The sequence below is a fragment of the Triturus cristatus genome, chromosome 7 (assembly GCF_964204655.1).
Source record: "Triturus cristatus chromosome 7, aTriCri1.1, whole genome shotgun sequence".
Lineage (NCBI taxonomy): Eukaryota > Metazoa > Chordata > Amphibia > Caudata > Salamandridae > Triturus > Triturus cristatus.
The window spans coordinates 1,741,309,027-1,741,324,017 of record NC_140590.1 but is presented as its reverse complement, the minus strand read 5'-3'; the positions used below and the strand labels follow the sequence as shown (position 1 = coordinate 1,741,324,017).

General features: G+C 48.6%; 1 protein-coding gene across 4 annotated transcripts in view; it reads left to right on the top strand.

Annotated features, from left to right (window-relative positions):
• LOC146812972 (C-type lectin domain family 2 member B-like) overlaps nucleotides 1-14,991 on the top strand; it is a 375,324-nt gene that overhangs the window by 216,357 nt on the left and 143,976 nt on the right. For all 4 annotated transcript variants that reach the window (XM_085614655.1, XM_085614654.1, XM_085614653.1 and 1 more), the window contains one exon: nucleotides 10,923-11,155. In XM_085614655.1, the coding sequence (XP_085470781.1) occupies nucleotides 10,923-11,155 (233 nt within the window). The remainder of the gene's footprint in view (nucleotides 1-10,922; nucleotides 11,156-14,991) is intronic.

The window sequence follows — 14,991 nt, the reverse complement described above, 5'->3', positions numbered from 1 at the left end:
AATTAATCCAGAAGACATTTACTGTCACATTTCTCCTTCTTGCCAATTTCTTTGTAGAAGTTTAAAAAAAAATAAACGTATATGTTGAAGATTTTGCATCGGGGTTGTGTCATTTTTTTGATGCAGGCCGACGCAAAATCTATATTTGGATTTACAAACCCATGCAAAACCCGATGTGTGTAGCTTTGTGAAAAAAGTTACGCAATCTAGCAAATAGCTCTGCCTTGCGTAACCCTGCATTAGGTAAGTGTTACATGGGTTGTGCATGGGGGCATTCCCATGCATCCACCCATGTATTTTGACAGAAACACATATTTACAAAGAATGAATGGTGCACCTACCCGCAGAAGGCAAAACAAGGAGAAATATGTTTATTTTTCCTAATTTCCTCTTTGCATATGTGAGGCATGATGCCACTTCCTTTGATGCCACATATGATGTCACACTCCGTATTGTCACATGCCATGATGTCACTTACATTCTGCCTAACTTGGCTAGTCCCCCCACTTCTTTTATTAGGACTTGTGCCCTGATAGCAAGTATTAAGGTAAAGAAGACCGGCTGTGCCTCTTGACACATTTTTAATACACTCACTACTTGGCACATACATAAAAAATACAGAACAAACGCAGGTCAACCAGGTCATAAAGTAAACTTAACATGAGGCAACACAAACCGAGCCAGTTCATCCAGGGAGTACTAGGATGGTTTCTTGGTTTCGCCTGCACAACGCTTGTGCTGTGCTTGTGAAACCTATTGTATTCAATATATCTTAAAGCGGTTTACATCTTGCTTCTCTTGTTATTTGTCCATGAGCTTGTCACTTTAGTTTTTCTTTGTTGCTATTGGTTCTAGCTTTTTTTAGGGTGTGCTTCTCTTCAGTGTCCTGTGGCCTAATTACTCATTCTCTAGCCACTTTTATCCACTTTTATGGCTGGAACGTCTTTAATTAGGTTATGGCTGGCATCTGACTCCTTTTAACTAATGAATGTGTGATTTTGCCAATCCAATTGAAGAACCAATTGAAGAATTTTTCTTGTGGCGGCACCCATTGCCACTTTTCTTTTTTATACGACATGTTTATTATTTTCATTGGGCTTTCTCTAACTTTACATGGCTGCGCACATTTGCTCGGGTATGTTCGCTCATCGTCGTACTTTGACCAACATTTTCTAACATGTAAGCTTTCTTTCTGCATGCATTTCTAGTGTAGTGACAATTTGCATACTTGTATCTAGAAATAACACAAAATATTTAATAACTCGCATTGTATGCACTAATAATTTGCTTGATTTCTAATTGTATTATTTATTACTATTCACATACCATTTTCTAACATTTGCACCATGTATCACTCATGCCTTTTGCAGAAGCATTAAAAAAAATACTTGTCACAGCACACATGGCTACATTTCTTTGCATATACGACACTTTCCTTTTTTAATTCGCCCCTTTTTAACTTTCCCTATTTGCGCACATTTGTTTGCGTACTTTCGCTCATCTTTGTTGTTTGGCCAACAATTTAGAACTTGTAAGCTTGTCCTTCTAACACACATTTGTACTGTGCTTCTAAACATTATGATTTCAGACTGTTTTGCGGCCCAAACGCCTTTTAAAAAAGTTTATTTTCTTTATCAATTACATTTAACAAAACGTTATTGTTAGACCCGGCCTCGTGGCATGGCCATCCCTGTCCCGGCACCACATATCCTGACCCATGCACCTCCGGCAGCCCCGAGCACACGGCCTAGCCGATCCTTCCCACCAGAACACACACACACCCGACCCGGACTTCCCCGTCCGTGGCCTTCCTCCTTTCGGCCACACCGGGCCCGCGTGCCCGCTTCATGCACCAAGATGGCCGCCCGGCCCCAGCGCGACCCTGGCCTAGAGGCGCCACTCCGGCTGGAGGATATCGCGCTCCCATTGGGATGAGAGAGGGAGGAGCAGTTTCCCTCGCACCTCTGAGCCCCCCTGGGAAGGTGGGTTTCGATCGGCCCTCCGGCCTCCCCGAGGGCTGGCTCCACGCCTACTGGGTGTCTGGGACTCCTCCCAACCCGGCCCTGAAAGGATCAAAAGACACTGGCAGAAAAACCCTGCCAAGCGACCCCCAGGTGACAAGACCCCTGCCTGCACAGACTCCGGACATCAAAGAGGGGTCGACCTATAACAAGGGGTGCTCTGGGACTATCCGGCAGATTTGCCTTTGGAAACACCTGAGCCCTGCTGAGTGACTCGCGGCTCCCTGAAGATCGTAAGACCTCCGAACTTGTGCTTGAGCCCTGCTGAGTGATTCGCGGCTCCCTGAAGATCGTAAGACCTCCGAACTTGTGCTTGAGCCCTGCTGAGTGACTCGCGGCTCCCTGAAGATCGTAAGACCTCCGAACTTGTGCTTGAGCCCTGCTGAGTGACTTGCGGCTCCCACAGACTCTCCTGGTCCCGCCGGACCCCGACGACGACAAGCGTATCCCCCAGCTCGAGGATTGTGAGCTGTGCGCCGGGTACGCCCCTGCATTTGATCCATAACCACAAAGACTGTCCCGCTACCTCCTACCCCTCCCCGAGACTCTGTGAGCCCGTGCTCTACTTGTATATACTTGCCGTGCTGATCATAAAGATCCTACGACTCCGATTTGATAAAGATTTGTTCTTAAGAACTCACGGTGTGACGTCTCTTTGTCGTGTGGTGCCGAGTGTGCTATCATAGATACGAGATTCCTCCCTTGAGGAGTCTCCCGCCAGTGCCCGGCTACGATACCTCGAGGGTTGGTCTCAGGAAAGTCAGGGCCCCTCCGGGCTCCTCTGAGGTCGCCTTCTAACATTGATGGCAAGCGACGGGATTCGGGCCCATAATCTAGAGATCGTACCGTGAACGGCTGACACACCACCGACAAAGATGGCAGAAGGAAACGCCATGGTTCTCACAGAAAACGACACCAGTACCGTGTTCCAGGCGGAACAACTGGAAGAGTACACGCACAGAGAACTGAAGCAATTCTGCAAAGAACTAAAAATCGCTACCACTGGTCTCAACACCAAAGAAGATATGCAGAAGGCACTAAAAGCTTGGGTGGATTCTGGAGCCCCCCGCCCAGAAGGAGCAGTGGAGCTCCACGATGAAGCTGGACCCTCCCAAGGAGAACGCAGCAGCAACCAGGTGCGAAGCTTCGTACCAGACGGGGGCCTATCCCCGGAGGAACTCGCAGACAGAGAGAGAAGTCGCCATCACGAACTCGAATTGGCCAAACTTAAAATCAAGGGCGAGTTGAAATTAGCCGAGAAAAAGCTAGCAGTGGAACAGATGCGAGTACAAGGAGAACTAGAAGAGAAGAAACTCCAACGGGAACACGAAGGAAGGAGACTCCAACTGGAGCACGAACGCAGCTTGAAGGAAATCGAGCTAAAAGCCAAGAGCGAAGAAGCGCAGCCCCCGGGAAACCAAGAGGCGGCCCCCCCGGCGGAGCAGAAGGTCCAGATTCCCAAGGATGTGGTCAAAGAATACTACAAAAACGATGACATCCAACAGTGGTTCAGGGCATACGAGGTCGCCATGACCTCCCATCGGGTCCCGCAGAAGGATTGGGGGGCCGGGTTGTGGGGACGATTTCTGAGCGAAGGGAGAGACACCCTGCTCGACCTACCAACCTCCAAGCAGACCTCCTACAACCACATGAAAGAGGCCCTCCTCACCAGGTACGGCCTCACCCCGGAGATGTACCGCCAGCGGTTCCGGGACTGCAGGAAGATCCCGGGCACCACCTGGGTGGAGTATGTAAACTTCTTCAGCCGTGCATTCGATGGGTGGATCAAGGGCAGCAAGGTAATCACCCTAGAAGAACTAACCGACCTCATGTTGTGGGAACACCTGGCTGCGAACTGCTTTGTGGAACTACGCCAGCATCTGCTCAACAGCAAGCTCACGGATCCGAGAAAGCTGGCTGTCGAGGCGGATCGCTGGACCAACACCCGGGTCTCCCAGGGCCCCGTAGGAGAGTACCCCCGAGCCAGTCAGGGACCACCCCGCCAGAGAGGGGGGGGGAACCTGGGAGGGCAGAGAGAGTCCCAGTTCAGTCCCCCGAAAACCCAACCTCCGCCGTTCCCGGCACCCCCACCAGCTGTATCCGGCCCACCCGTGAGACGGGGGCACCGGGTGACCATCACTTGTTTCCGTTGTCAGAAGCCCGGGCATTACGCCAATGACCCTGAATGCCCCATGGCCCCACACATCACCCCGACAGCACCCCCCGCTAGACAGATAGCCAATGTAGCACTGGGGGAGGAGGTTGAGGAGACCGTACAGTGGGAACCCGCCGCCATGGCCCTAGCATCATTAGGAGATAGAGAAATGGTCCCTGGAAGCCTCCTGCCCTCCAACACGAAGAAATATGGGCAGCTCGTAATGATCAATGGCCACCAAGTAGAGGCCCTTCGTGACACCGGGGCCAGCATCACCGGTGTCCTCAGTCATTTAGTCAACGAAGATCAGGTCCTCCCCAACGTCTTTTGCCCGGTAGTTTCCGCTGACAATACGGAAAGTCTGTGTAAGGTAGCCCTGGTGCCTTTTGAATGGGGAGGGGTGGTCGGTAAACTGAAAGTCGCAGTGAGAACCTCCCAGCCAGTCGACTGTCTCCTGGGGAACGACCTGGAAAGTTCCCCCTGGAAACAAGTCGAGCGCAAGAGCCACCTAGGGATGATGGGTCTCCCTGAGTGGGTGTGCGCCACCACCCGATCTATGGCAGCCCGACTGACCCCCCTTGGGGAAGTCGAAGGCGCCCCGACCACCGAAGACAGGATGGTCCCCGCCGAGGGCCCCCACATCCCCCCACAAGGAGGGTCGGTCGCCAGCGACAAACCCCCACCTTCCGACTCCGCACAGGTCACCGAGTTAGGCGATCTGCCAGAATTGGCCCAGTGGCGCCATGAGGAGGGCCCCTCCCGAGAGGAGTTCTGCCGGGAGCAAGCTACCTGTCCTTCCCTGGTCGGGCCACGGTAACAAGTAGCGGCCCAGGCCGCGGGTGACCAAACTGGAACGCACCTGGTGTATTGGGAAAATGACCTTTTGTACAGCGAGCAGAAGTCGGTGGAGCTGGGATCCGCCCGGGTGCTGGTGGTACCCCTACGCTTCCGAGACCTTCTCCTGAGCTTGGCCCACGACGTCCCCCTCGCAGGCCACTTGGGCCAGGACAAAACCTACAGTCGCCTCGTGACTCACTTCTACTGGCCCAGAATGAAAGCGGATGTAGAAGCCCACTGCAAGTCCTGTCCCACGTGCCAGGCTAGTGGGAAGAGCGGAGGAAAGCGCAAGGCTCCCCTCCAACCCTTCCCTGTCGTCAGTACTCCTTTTGAACGAGTCGGGATCGACATCGTGGGGCCCCTGGACCCCCCAACCTCCCAAGGTCACCGCTTTATCCTCGTCCTGGTGGATCATGCCACCCAATACCCTGAGGCCATACCCCTGCGTACCGTCACAGCCCCCGTGGTGGGCCGGGCGTTGATGGGAATCTTTTCCCGTATGGGTTTTCCCCGCAAGGTCGTGAGCGATCGCGGTACGAACTTCATCTCCAAATACATGACGTCCCTGTGGCAACAATGTGGAGTGTCCTATAAGTTCACCACCCCGTACCACCCCCAAGGAAATGGCCTGGTAGAGCGGTTTAACCGGACTCTGAAGGGGATGATCGCGGGCCTAGAAGAGCCCCTCCGGCGTAAGTGGGACATCCTGCTCCCCTGCCTCCTGTTCGCCTACCGGGAAGTCCCCAGAAATCCTTGGGGTTCAGCCCTCAGCCCCTTCGAGTTACTCTACGGGCACCCCGTCCGGGGGCCCCTCAGCCTGGTCAAGGAAGGGTGGGAGGGGGTGCCCCGAGCCCCCCCCCGAGATGTATTCCGATACGTCCTGACCCTCCGAAACCAGACTAGGACGTTCAGAGAGCTGGCCGAGGCCAACCTGGAGGCGAGCCAGGAAGAGATGAAGCGCTGGTACGACCAGAATGCCACTCTGGTCGAGTTCCAGCCGGGCCAGCAGGTATGGGTCATGGCCCCCGTGAAACCTTGCGCCCTCCAGGATAAATGGACCGGGCCCTTCAAAGTGATTGAGCGGAAGAGCCAGGTCACGTACTTGGTGGACGTCCAGTCCCCCCAGGACCCCCTCCGGGTCCTTCACGTGAACCGCCTCAAGCCTCACTTTGTGCGGACGGAACTGAGCCTCCTGCTGGCCACCGATGATGGGGCCGAAGAGGAGTCGGATCCCCTCCCTGATCTCCTGTGTACCAAAGAGAAGGATGGCTCTGTAGAAGGAGTGAACCTCTCCCCATCCCTCACTTCCCAGCAACGTGAGGCTTGCCGCCAGCTCCTAGGGCAGTTTTCCGACCTATTCTCTCTGGTCCCCCAAATCACCGACTGGTGTGTCCATGACGTGGACACCGGAGACAGCCCACCGGTGAAACACCGAGCCTACCGAGTCCCTGATCGAGTCCGGTCCTGCATTCAGGCCGAGGTCTCAATTTGTTGACCTTGGGAGTGATCGAACCCTCAGACAGTCCCTGGGCCAGCCCCGTGGTCCTGGTCCCGAAAGCAGCTGCCCCCGGTGTCGCCCCAGAACTCCGCTTCTGCGTGGACTACCGGGGACTCAATGAAGTCACCCGAGCCGATGCCCACCCCATTCCCCGAGCCGACGAGCTCATTGACCGACTCAGGGCTGCTCGGTTCCTCAGCACATTCGATCTCACCTGCGGCTATTGGCACATTGCGCTCACAGAAGGAGCCAAGGTGCGGTCCGCCTTCTCCACCCCGGATGGGCACTATCGCTTTCGCGTGATGCCCTTCGGGATGAAAAATGCCCCGGCCACCTTTCAGCGACTGGTAAATAGAGTCCTGGCCGGGCTGGAACAGTTCAGCGCTGCCTATCTAGACGATATCGCAGTCTTCAGTTCCGACTGGGGTGAGCACCTCCAGCACCTCCGGAGGGTGCTAACCGCCCTGCGCCAGGCAGGCCTCACCGTGAAAGCCAGCAAGTGCCAGATTGGGCAAGGTTCGGTAGTCTACCTGGGGCACCAGGTCGGAAGCCGCCAGGTCGCCCCTCTACAGCCCAAGATCGACGCCATCCTAGCCTGGGAACCACCCACTACCCAAACAGAGGTCCGAGCCTTTCTGGGCCTCACGGGCTACTACCGGAGATTCATCCGGGGGTACGGCAGCCTGGTCGGTCCCCTCACGGAACTCACGTCCGAGAAACAACCCAAGAAAGTGCAGTGGACCTCTGCCTGCCAAGAGGCGTTCGATGCCCTGAAAGCGGCCATGTGCACGGCCCCCGTCCTCCAGGCCCCCGACTACTCCAAGGAGTTTGTGGTGCAAATGGATGCCTCCGAGCATGGGATTGGGGCCGTCCTGTCCCAGGTGAATGACCAAGGCCTAGACCAGCCCGAAGCCTTCCTCAGCCGAAGGCTGTTGCCCAGAGAACAGAGATGGAGCACCATCGAGCGCGAGGCGTTCGCCGTAGTCTGGGCCCTCAAGAAGTTACGCCCTTATCTGTTCGGCACCCATTTCAAAGTCCAAACCGACCATCGCCCCTTGCGATGGCTCATGCAGATGCGAGGAGAAAATCCCAAACTACTGCGGTGGTCAATCTCCCTCCAGGGGATGGATTTCACCGTGGAACATCGCCCTGGTACTGACCACGCCAACGCCGATGGCCTCTCCCGGTTCTTCCGCCTCAGCGAAGAGAACCCCCAAGACGATGGGTAGTTCTCTCCGGCTTTCAGCTGGGGGGGACGCGTGTTAGACCCGGCCTCGTGGCATGGCCATCCCTGTCCCCGCACCACATATCCTGACCCATGCACCTCCGGCAGCCCCGAGCACACGGCCTAGCCGATCCTTCCCACCAGAACACACACACACCCGACCCGGACTTCCCCGTCCGTGGCCTTCCTCCTTTCGGCCACACCGGGCCCGTGTGCCCACTTCATGCACCAAGATGGCTGCCCGGCCCCAGCGCGACCCTGGCCTAGAGGCGCCACTCCGGCTGGAGGATATCGCGCTCCCATTGGGATGAGAGAGGGAGGAGCAGTTTCCCTCGCACCTCTGAGCCCCCCTGGGAAGGTGGGTTTCGATCGGCCCTCCGGCCTCCCCGAGGGCTGGCTCCACGCCTGCTGGGTGTCTGGGACTCCTCCCAACCCGGCCCTGAAAGGATCAAAAGACACTGGCAGAAAAACCCCGCCAAGCGACCCCCAGGTGACAAGACCCCTGCCTGCACAGACTCCGGACATCAAAGAGGGTTCGACCTATAACAAGGGGTGCTCTGGGACTATCCGGCAGATTCGCCTTTGGAAACACCTGAGCCCTGCTGAGTGACTCGCGGCTCCCTGAAGATCGTAAGACCTCCGAACTTGTGCTTGAGCCCTGCTGAGTGACTCGCGGCTCCCTGAAGATCGTAAGACCTCCGAACTTGTGCTTGAGCCCTGCTGAGTGACTCGCGGCTCCCACAGACTCTCCTGGTCCCGCCGGACCCCGACGACGACAAGCGTGTCCCCCAGCTCGAGGATTGTGAGCTGTGCGCCGGGTACGCCCCTGCATTTGATCCATAACCACAAAGACTGTCCCGCTACCTCCTACACCTCCCCGAGACTCTGTGAGCCCGTGCTCTACTTGTATATACTTGCCGTGCTGATCATAAAGATCCTACGACTCCGATTTGATAAAGATTTGTTCTTAAGAACTCGCGGTGTGGCATCTCTTTGTCATGTGGTGCCGAGTATGCGATCCTAGATACGAGATTCCTCCCTTGAGGAGTCTCCCGCCAGTGCACGGCTACGATACCTCGAGGGTTGGTCTCAGGATAGTCAGGGCCCCTCCGGGCTCCTCTGAGGTCGCCTTCTAACAGTTATTTGTTAGCACACAGGGCTATATTCCTTTGTTTATCCTAAAGATATTTAATGCTTTCATTTGTTTTAGCACCCGCTTGAAGCCTGCTGGCAAGGTGCTTATTTTTCAATAAAAGAAAATTCATTTATTAAAAGGCCGTCTGTGCATAAAGATTAATTATTACTATTTGCACACACATTTGCAAACATTACAGCATCTATCTCTGAGAACTTTTATCGATGCATTTGCATCAAAACTTTGCGTCACAGCACGCATGGGTACATTTCTTTGCTCCTTAAACACTTTCACTATTTCCTTGGCCATTTATTTAACTTTCGCAGACTGAACGCATTTGTTTGTGTTACTTATAAGCTTGTGCAGCACGCATGGCTAGAACCCTTGCTTCTCACACACTTGCTGTGTTTCTTTGGGCCTTCATTTAACTTCCCCTGCTTGCACACATTTCTTCACATACTTTCAAAAAGATTCGTTGTTTGTCAAACATTTTCCTACGTGTAAGCTTGTCCTGTCATCATGCATGTGTACTGTTCTGCCAACATTAAAAGAGCAAACTTCTAACAATCTTTAAACACACTAAAAATAAACTTGAAACAACTTCATTTGTGCAAAACTGCACGCATTTGAAGGTCGATTTCATTAACATCCTGCCCATAACTACTTTAAAAACCATAATTATCACATTAACACACACTTCTACAATTGAGGAATAACAAAAGTTAGTTTTTCATCTGATAGCTCCTAGTCCTAATCCGATAGCCAGTCATTTAATGTGCCCATCTTTTTAACATATTTTAAAAAACAATACTTCACACTGTTTACAGGACAGTAACTGTCCAGACGTTGGGAAGTAGAAAACAACCTGATAGCATCTCTTTAAAGCAAAAAGTCGATCACATTCCAACACTTGCAAAAAAACTTCAGTTGCTGTTTGAAGTGGGGAAAAAAACTATTTACAGCCCATTATCAGTCGAGATGTTCTTAACTACCAAAACAACAGTGGCGGTTCGCAGAGGTAACGCTGTGGGGTGGTGAGGCGGGGCGGGGGAGGGTCTGGATGGGGGGGGTAATGGATTCCGACATAGGATGGCAAAGGTGGACATAAATAAATACCTGCAGTCGTATGTTGAACTCCAATACCCCCCCACCCAGCCCCTTCCCCGCCCCACCTCACCGTGAGCTGCAAACGCAAAACAACACAACAACAGCTCTTCGCACTGCAGGAAAAAAGGAGGCCACATTCTAACACAGACCTTCGTTGTTTAACCTACCATTTGTTCTATATAAGCTTATCCTGCCAGCACGCAATTATGCTGTGCTTTAAAGCCATATACCTTCCAACGGTTTCGGGGCTCAATGCTCCTTTCACTTAACCTTTGTACTATTAAAAGAACACATTTGATGACTTTTTAATCGTTACCACACAGTAATTTACCACACAGGGATAAATTTGTCGCAGCACGCACTGCTACATTTAATTGTTTCGTACATACTTTAAGAATTTCATTGGGCTTTAATTAACTTTCCCGCATGCATTTTTTGTGTACTTGGTCTAATATTTGATGTTTGTCCAATATTTTCTTACAGAGAAGATTTCACTCAGTCACTTTTGAGCCCATGCTGCGTCAAAACCCTGCACCTGCTTGAGGCAGGCGTAAGGATTGACGCAGCATTGTACAGATAGGGCACGCCAGAGCCTTGCTGGAGGTGCGTCACGCTTGCGCCGCAACTCCAGCAATGCACTGCCTTTACGGCACAGATGCGTCACGCATCTGTCCGTTTTTGCCCCATGGTGCGCCGCATTGTAAATGCAGCGCATCCATGGTGGCGGAGCCGAGACGCACAATGACTGGCGCATCCCTGCTGATATGCAGGGATGCGCCAGTTATTGTAAATCTTCCCCGAGGTTTCTTCCTTCCAGACACTTCGAGCCCCCATCATTGTGCACGCCATGCTCTCTTTAGCAGTGGTCATTATATCATGTGAGTCTTATCACATGTAATTCTGGTTGCATGTTCTGATTTATTTTTCAAATTCTGCTTAAACAGTTGTATACCTGCACCTGGACTCTGAGCAGGATATCCCGAAAGAGCGTGTACAGAGCAGTGCCTTAGAGAATGGAAAGGACAGTGAACTGCTGCCCCCTTGTGATGATGACTGGATCTGGTACCGGAACAAGTGTTATTTTTTCTCTAAAGCTCAAGCAAAGTGGATTGTGGCCAAATACTTGTGTGCTGCACAACACTCCTCCCTAGCTCTGTTTGACACCCAGCAGGAATTGGTAAGAGCTGTGAAACTCCTATGTTCAGTGTGTTTCTTAATGTCTCTTGTGTGTGTTAATCATGATTTGTCTGCCCCGTCCCTGTTTCTAAATATTCAGCACATCACGCTTTGTTTCCCGCCACCCCCTCTTTCTGCCTGGATCTTATGTTGTAGGATGGTGTTCGAACCCATCAGCATAAATGTGGGATATACCAAGAGCAGTTTTAGAACGGTAAAGAGGAGGTGGTCCATTCGGTCCAGTGACATTGTGGCAAAGCAAGATATATGTATGAAGTGGTGTTTACAATGTGTGGTCCTAGTCAGAGTTCAATAGAGGTTTGGGAGCCGATCCCCAATAATCATCTGAAAACAAATACTTGATCACCTCAGAATTCTTACCAAAATAATTCAGCTCTAAACTCTCTCGTTAAGTTAGCGGGTAGAGTCTACACTCCTCATCAGTGAAACCACAATTTAGTAGAGTTAAACAGAATAAAATATTAGATGCATAAAGGACTGAGATCTAGACCAAAAATGTTTAAAAGAAAAGTTTTATTACAGATTGTCAAAAAAGCGATACGTAGGAAAAATGAACAAATGACCATGAAGGCTCAAAAATACAGAATTACAGATAAATGTTAAATCATAAAAACCTAGTTAGACATGGTCTAAGCTAAAATTCCAAGTGCCAGACTCATGAAAAGCACCAACAGCATGTCAGGTCGCCTACAAGGAAAATGGCAAAAGTAATCCAACAAAACACAGTATCCCAGAGGTTTGGTTGAAAAATCACACAAACTATTAATAGATTCTGCAAATTCAGCATGGTATGATCACGATCAGGTTCACACTTGGCAAATCAGAATCAACAAAGTAATAATTAAAAACTACACAATTATTTAGCCCAGCCCATTTCTTGAGGTAAGGGAAATCTTCCATAGCTTCTTTAGCACCTGCTCTCCGGAGATGTATAATTTCAATGAAACGTTTCTTAAACATTGGCTCATAGAACTAAGACATCTTCAGCATAACCTTCGGAGGAATTCCTTGAAAATGATATTTTGAGTACATCATGGAAGCCCCACTCACAATACACGCTTTCTAATAAGATGTGGCACATCCCTAGTTTATTGTATTGACACGCTCAGTGTTCTGTGGAAACCAGGAGAGAGATGGCTTTGCAACTGGATACTGATTAGGCATGGGAATGACCAGGAGAAATTGAACAGAACATAAGACACTGTATCCATTTTAAAAATAATTGCGTATTACACGAACACGTCAGATAACTAGTCATATATACACAAATGAAAAGAAAGAGGGAAACAAAGAGAAAAATTACCTTGACACATCCTCACGTCACAATATATGCACAAAATGTGCCAGCCCCCGCTAGAAATTGGCCCTTGTTAGTTGTGACTACCCTACAGGAATCTTAAAAGATTTAGAAAAATAATCTCTCCCATGACAATTCATGCCATGCTTCATGATCGACAATTTTTCACACCACATTAGGTAAGTAACACTTTGGCTGACATGGCCATTACTGGAAGCTCTTAAATAAACGATTATTGGATAATACAGGGATATATTTATTAAAAATATATTGAGATAAACTATAATAACTATTCATAGCATTATCTAGACTTCTAAGTGACCTTGGTAACTCGTTTCAGGTACAAGTTTATCAGTTCAGCGGTTATAACTCTGTGCACCATTAAATATCAAACATTTTAAGAATTATTTTCACACAATATTTGCACATTTTGCATATTTTGAATAATGCATTTACAGTTGCCCCTCTGATTATTTAATAGTCACTAAAAACATTAATAACTTTATTAATTGAAGCATTAGTCTTTGAAATCTTCAGCTTTTTTGTTTTTCAGGCATCCTCCTCTATTTGTCGCAATCATTGGTATATTTGGTTCAGAGAATCATCCAATTCAAAATAGTGCCCTGATCTCCTCTTTTTTCAAGATTTGATATCATTGCATACTTTTATGATGACATTTTTATCGAATAAAGTTAATTACTACTACAGATTTGATATCACCTTGTTTCTTTCCTTTCTTATTACCATATCCTTTCACTGTACATTTTATTAGTTTTAATAAGAACAACAAAGAAATTGCACAAATCAACATTATTATTATTGGTAATAGACCAGCTTAAAGAAATCCATCACCAATTCTACTTAGCCATTCACCTACCTTCCCAAAACCATTTCTTATACTCTTTACCCAGGACCCTACTGTTTCTCAGATGCCTGGCTCTTCCAATGACTTAATCTCATATGTCAGATTAGTTATGTTAGTAATTTATTAATCAATTGCTCCTCCATAATCTGGAAACTAAGTACACTTCCTTGTCCCAATTACCCTACAGACTCCACCACCTTTGTAAAGATTATATTTGCTGTTTCAGTGGCAAGGCTGTCTACAGTTCAGATAACTGTCCAATCTTTATATCATTCATTGCTGTTCCCATAGGTGGAACAATAGCCTAAACAATATCCATAACCAATTACCCAAAACTTCTCTTTGCTCTTCTCAGATTATGCTCCTCATTCAAATCGTGTATGTGATAGATTATAGGAAAAACTAAAGCCAGCCAACATGAACCTACCCAATTCTTTGGCAAATCAAAATAAGCAGTCTTTCCAGAAATATAATAAATTCCCCTCATTACAGGCTCTCCCCACATTAGAAACTCCCCACTAAAGTCATAGGTTGTGTTACGTGTTTTATCCAACAAATTCCATCTTATCTACTTGAAGAGGGCTATGCCTTACCATACACATTTCACCTCCCTTTTCCTGCTCCATCCTTAGATTCAGGTGTACATTTAAAAACCTACATTTTTCCTCTTCCCTGATCACTCCCATAACAGTCTTAGGATCTTCTTGAGTTCTCACTACCTTCATATCCCTCTCATTATATTACAAAATAACATGATGCTCTTTCTGATTTAATACACACAAACAAACAGCATCTAAATTAGCTTTGCTCTGATTTGTACAATCTCTTTTAAATACTTACCATATTTTATCTCATTATCATCTTCACTAGTAAATACATTTACCAGTGTCACATTGAATTGACCAGATATGGAGAGAGAAACTCTTCATAACTAAACATAGCAATCAACACATTGCAAGAGAGCGAGTAGGAAGGCTCCAGATGTTTATATGTTGGCCCTTCCCTATCTGATTTGAGAAGAAAAAAACACACAAAACAATCCATATTCTGCATGATGTTCACATATACTCATCATTTTTATATATGGATTATCCCTAAAATCGCTAACTAAATGCTTTTTAAGTACCGGTGTGCTTAATTCCGTATGGTTATTTCAATTTGCACCATATATAGTTATATGTTGTGATATATTTCCAAGAGGAATCAGTAGGCACACCAACAGGCCAATTAATATCACAAGTATTAAATTTAATAATGCCATCTCTGCAATTTTACAGAGAGTGCTGTATTCCAACTTCTTATGAGTCACAAAAAGCAAAAGGAAAAATGCAAATAAAAAAATGTTCTTCTTTTATTGGGAAAAAATGAAAACTCAGAACCAGATCAGTTTCAATTCATGAGATTTCTCCAAATGTAACTGCTTTCAGTCTTTTCAAACTTAGATCACGTTTGCCTATCAGGTCTCGGGTTTTGTCAATGGCAAGATTTCAAAGTCTCTGTTTTACTCTCAAGGTGGTTCTCCCTCTGTATCAGGTTCAGATTCTAAATGTTGGTAATTCTCACAGCAATCACAGCTCCTTTTAAGTAGGAAGTAATCATCTTCATCTGTATAATCCTTTAATACTGTAGCCATATATACCCATTCTGGTGAAGC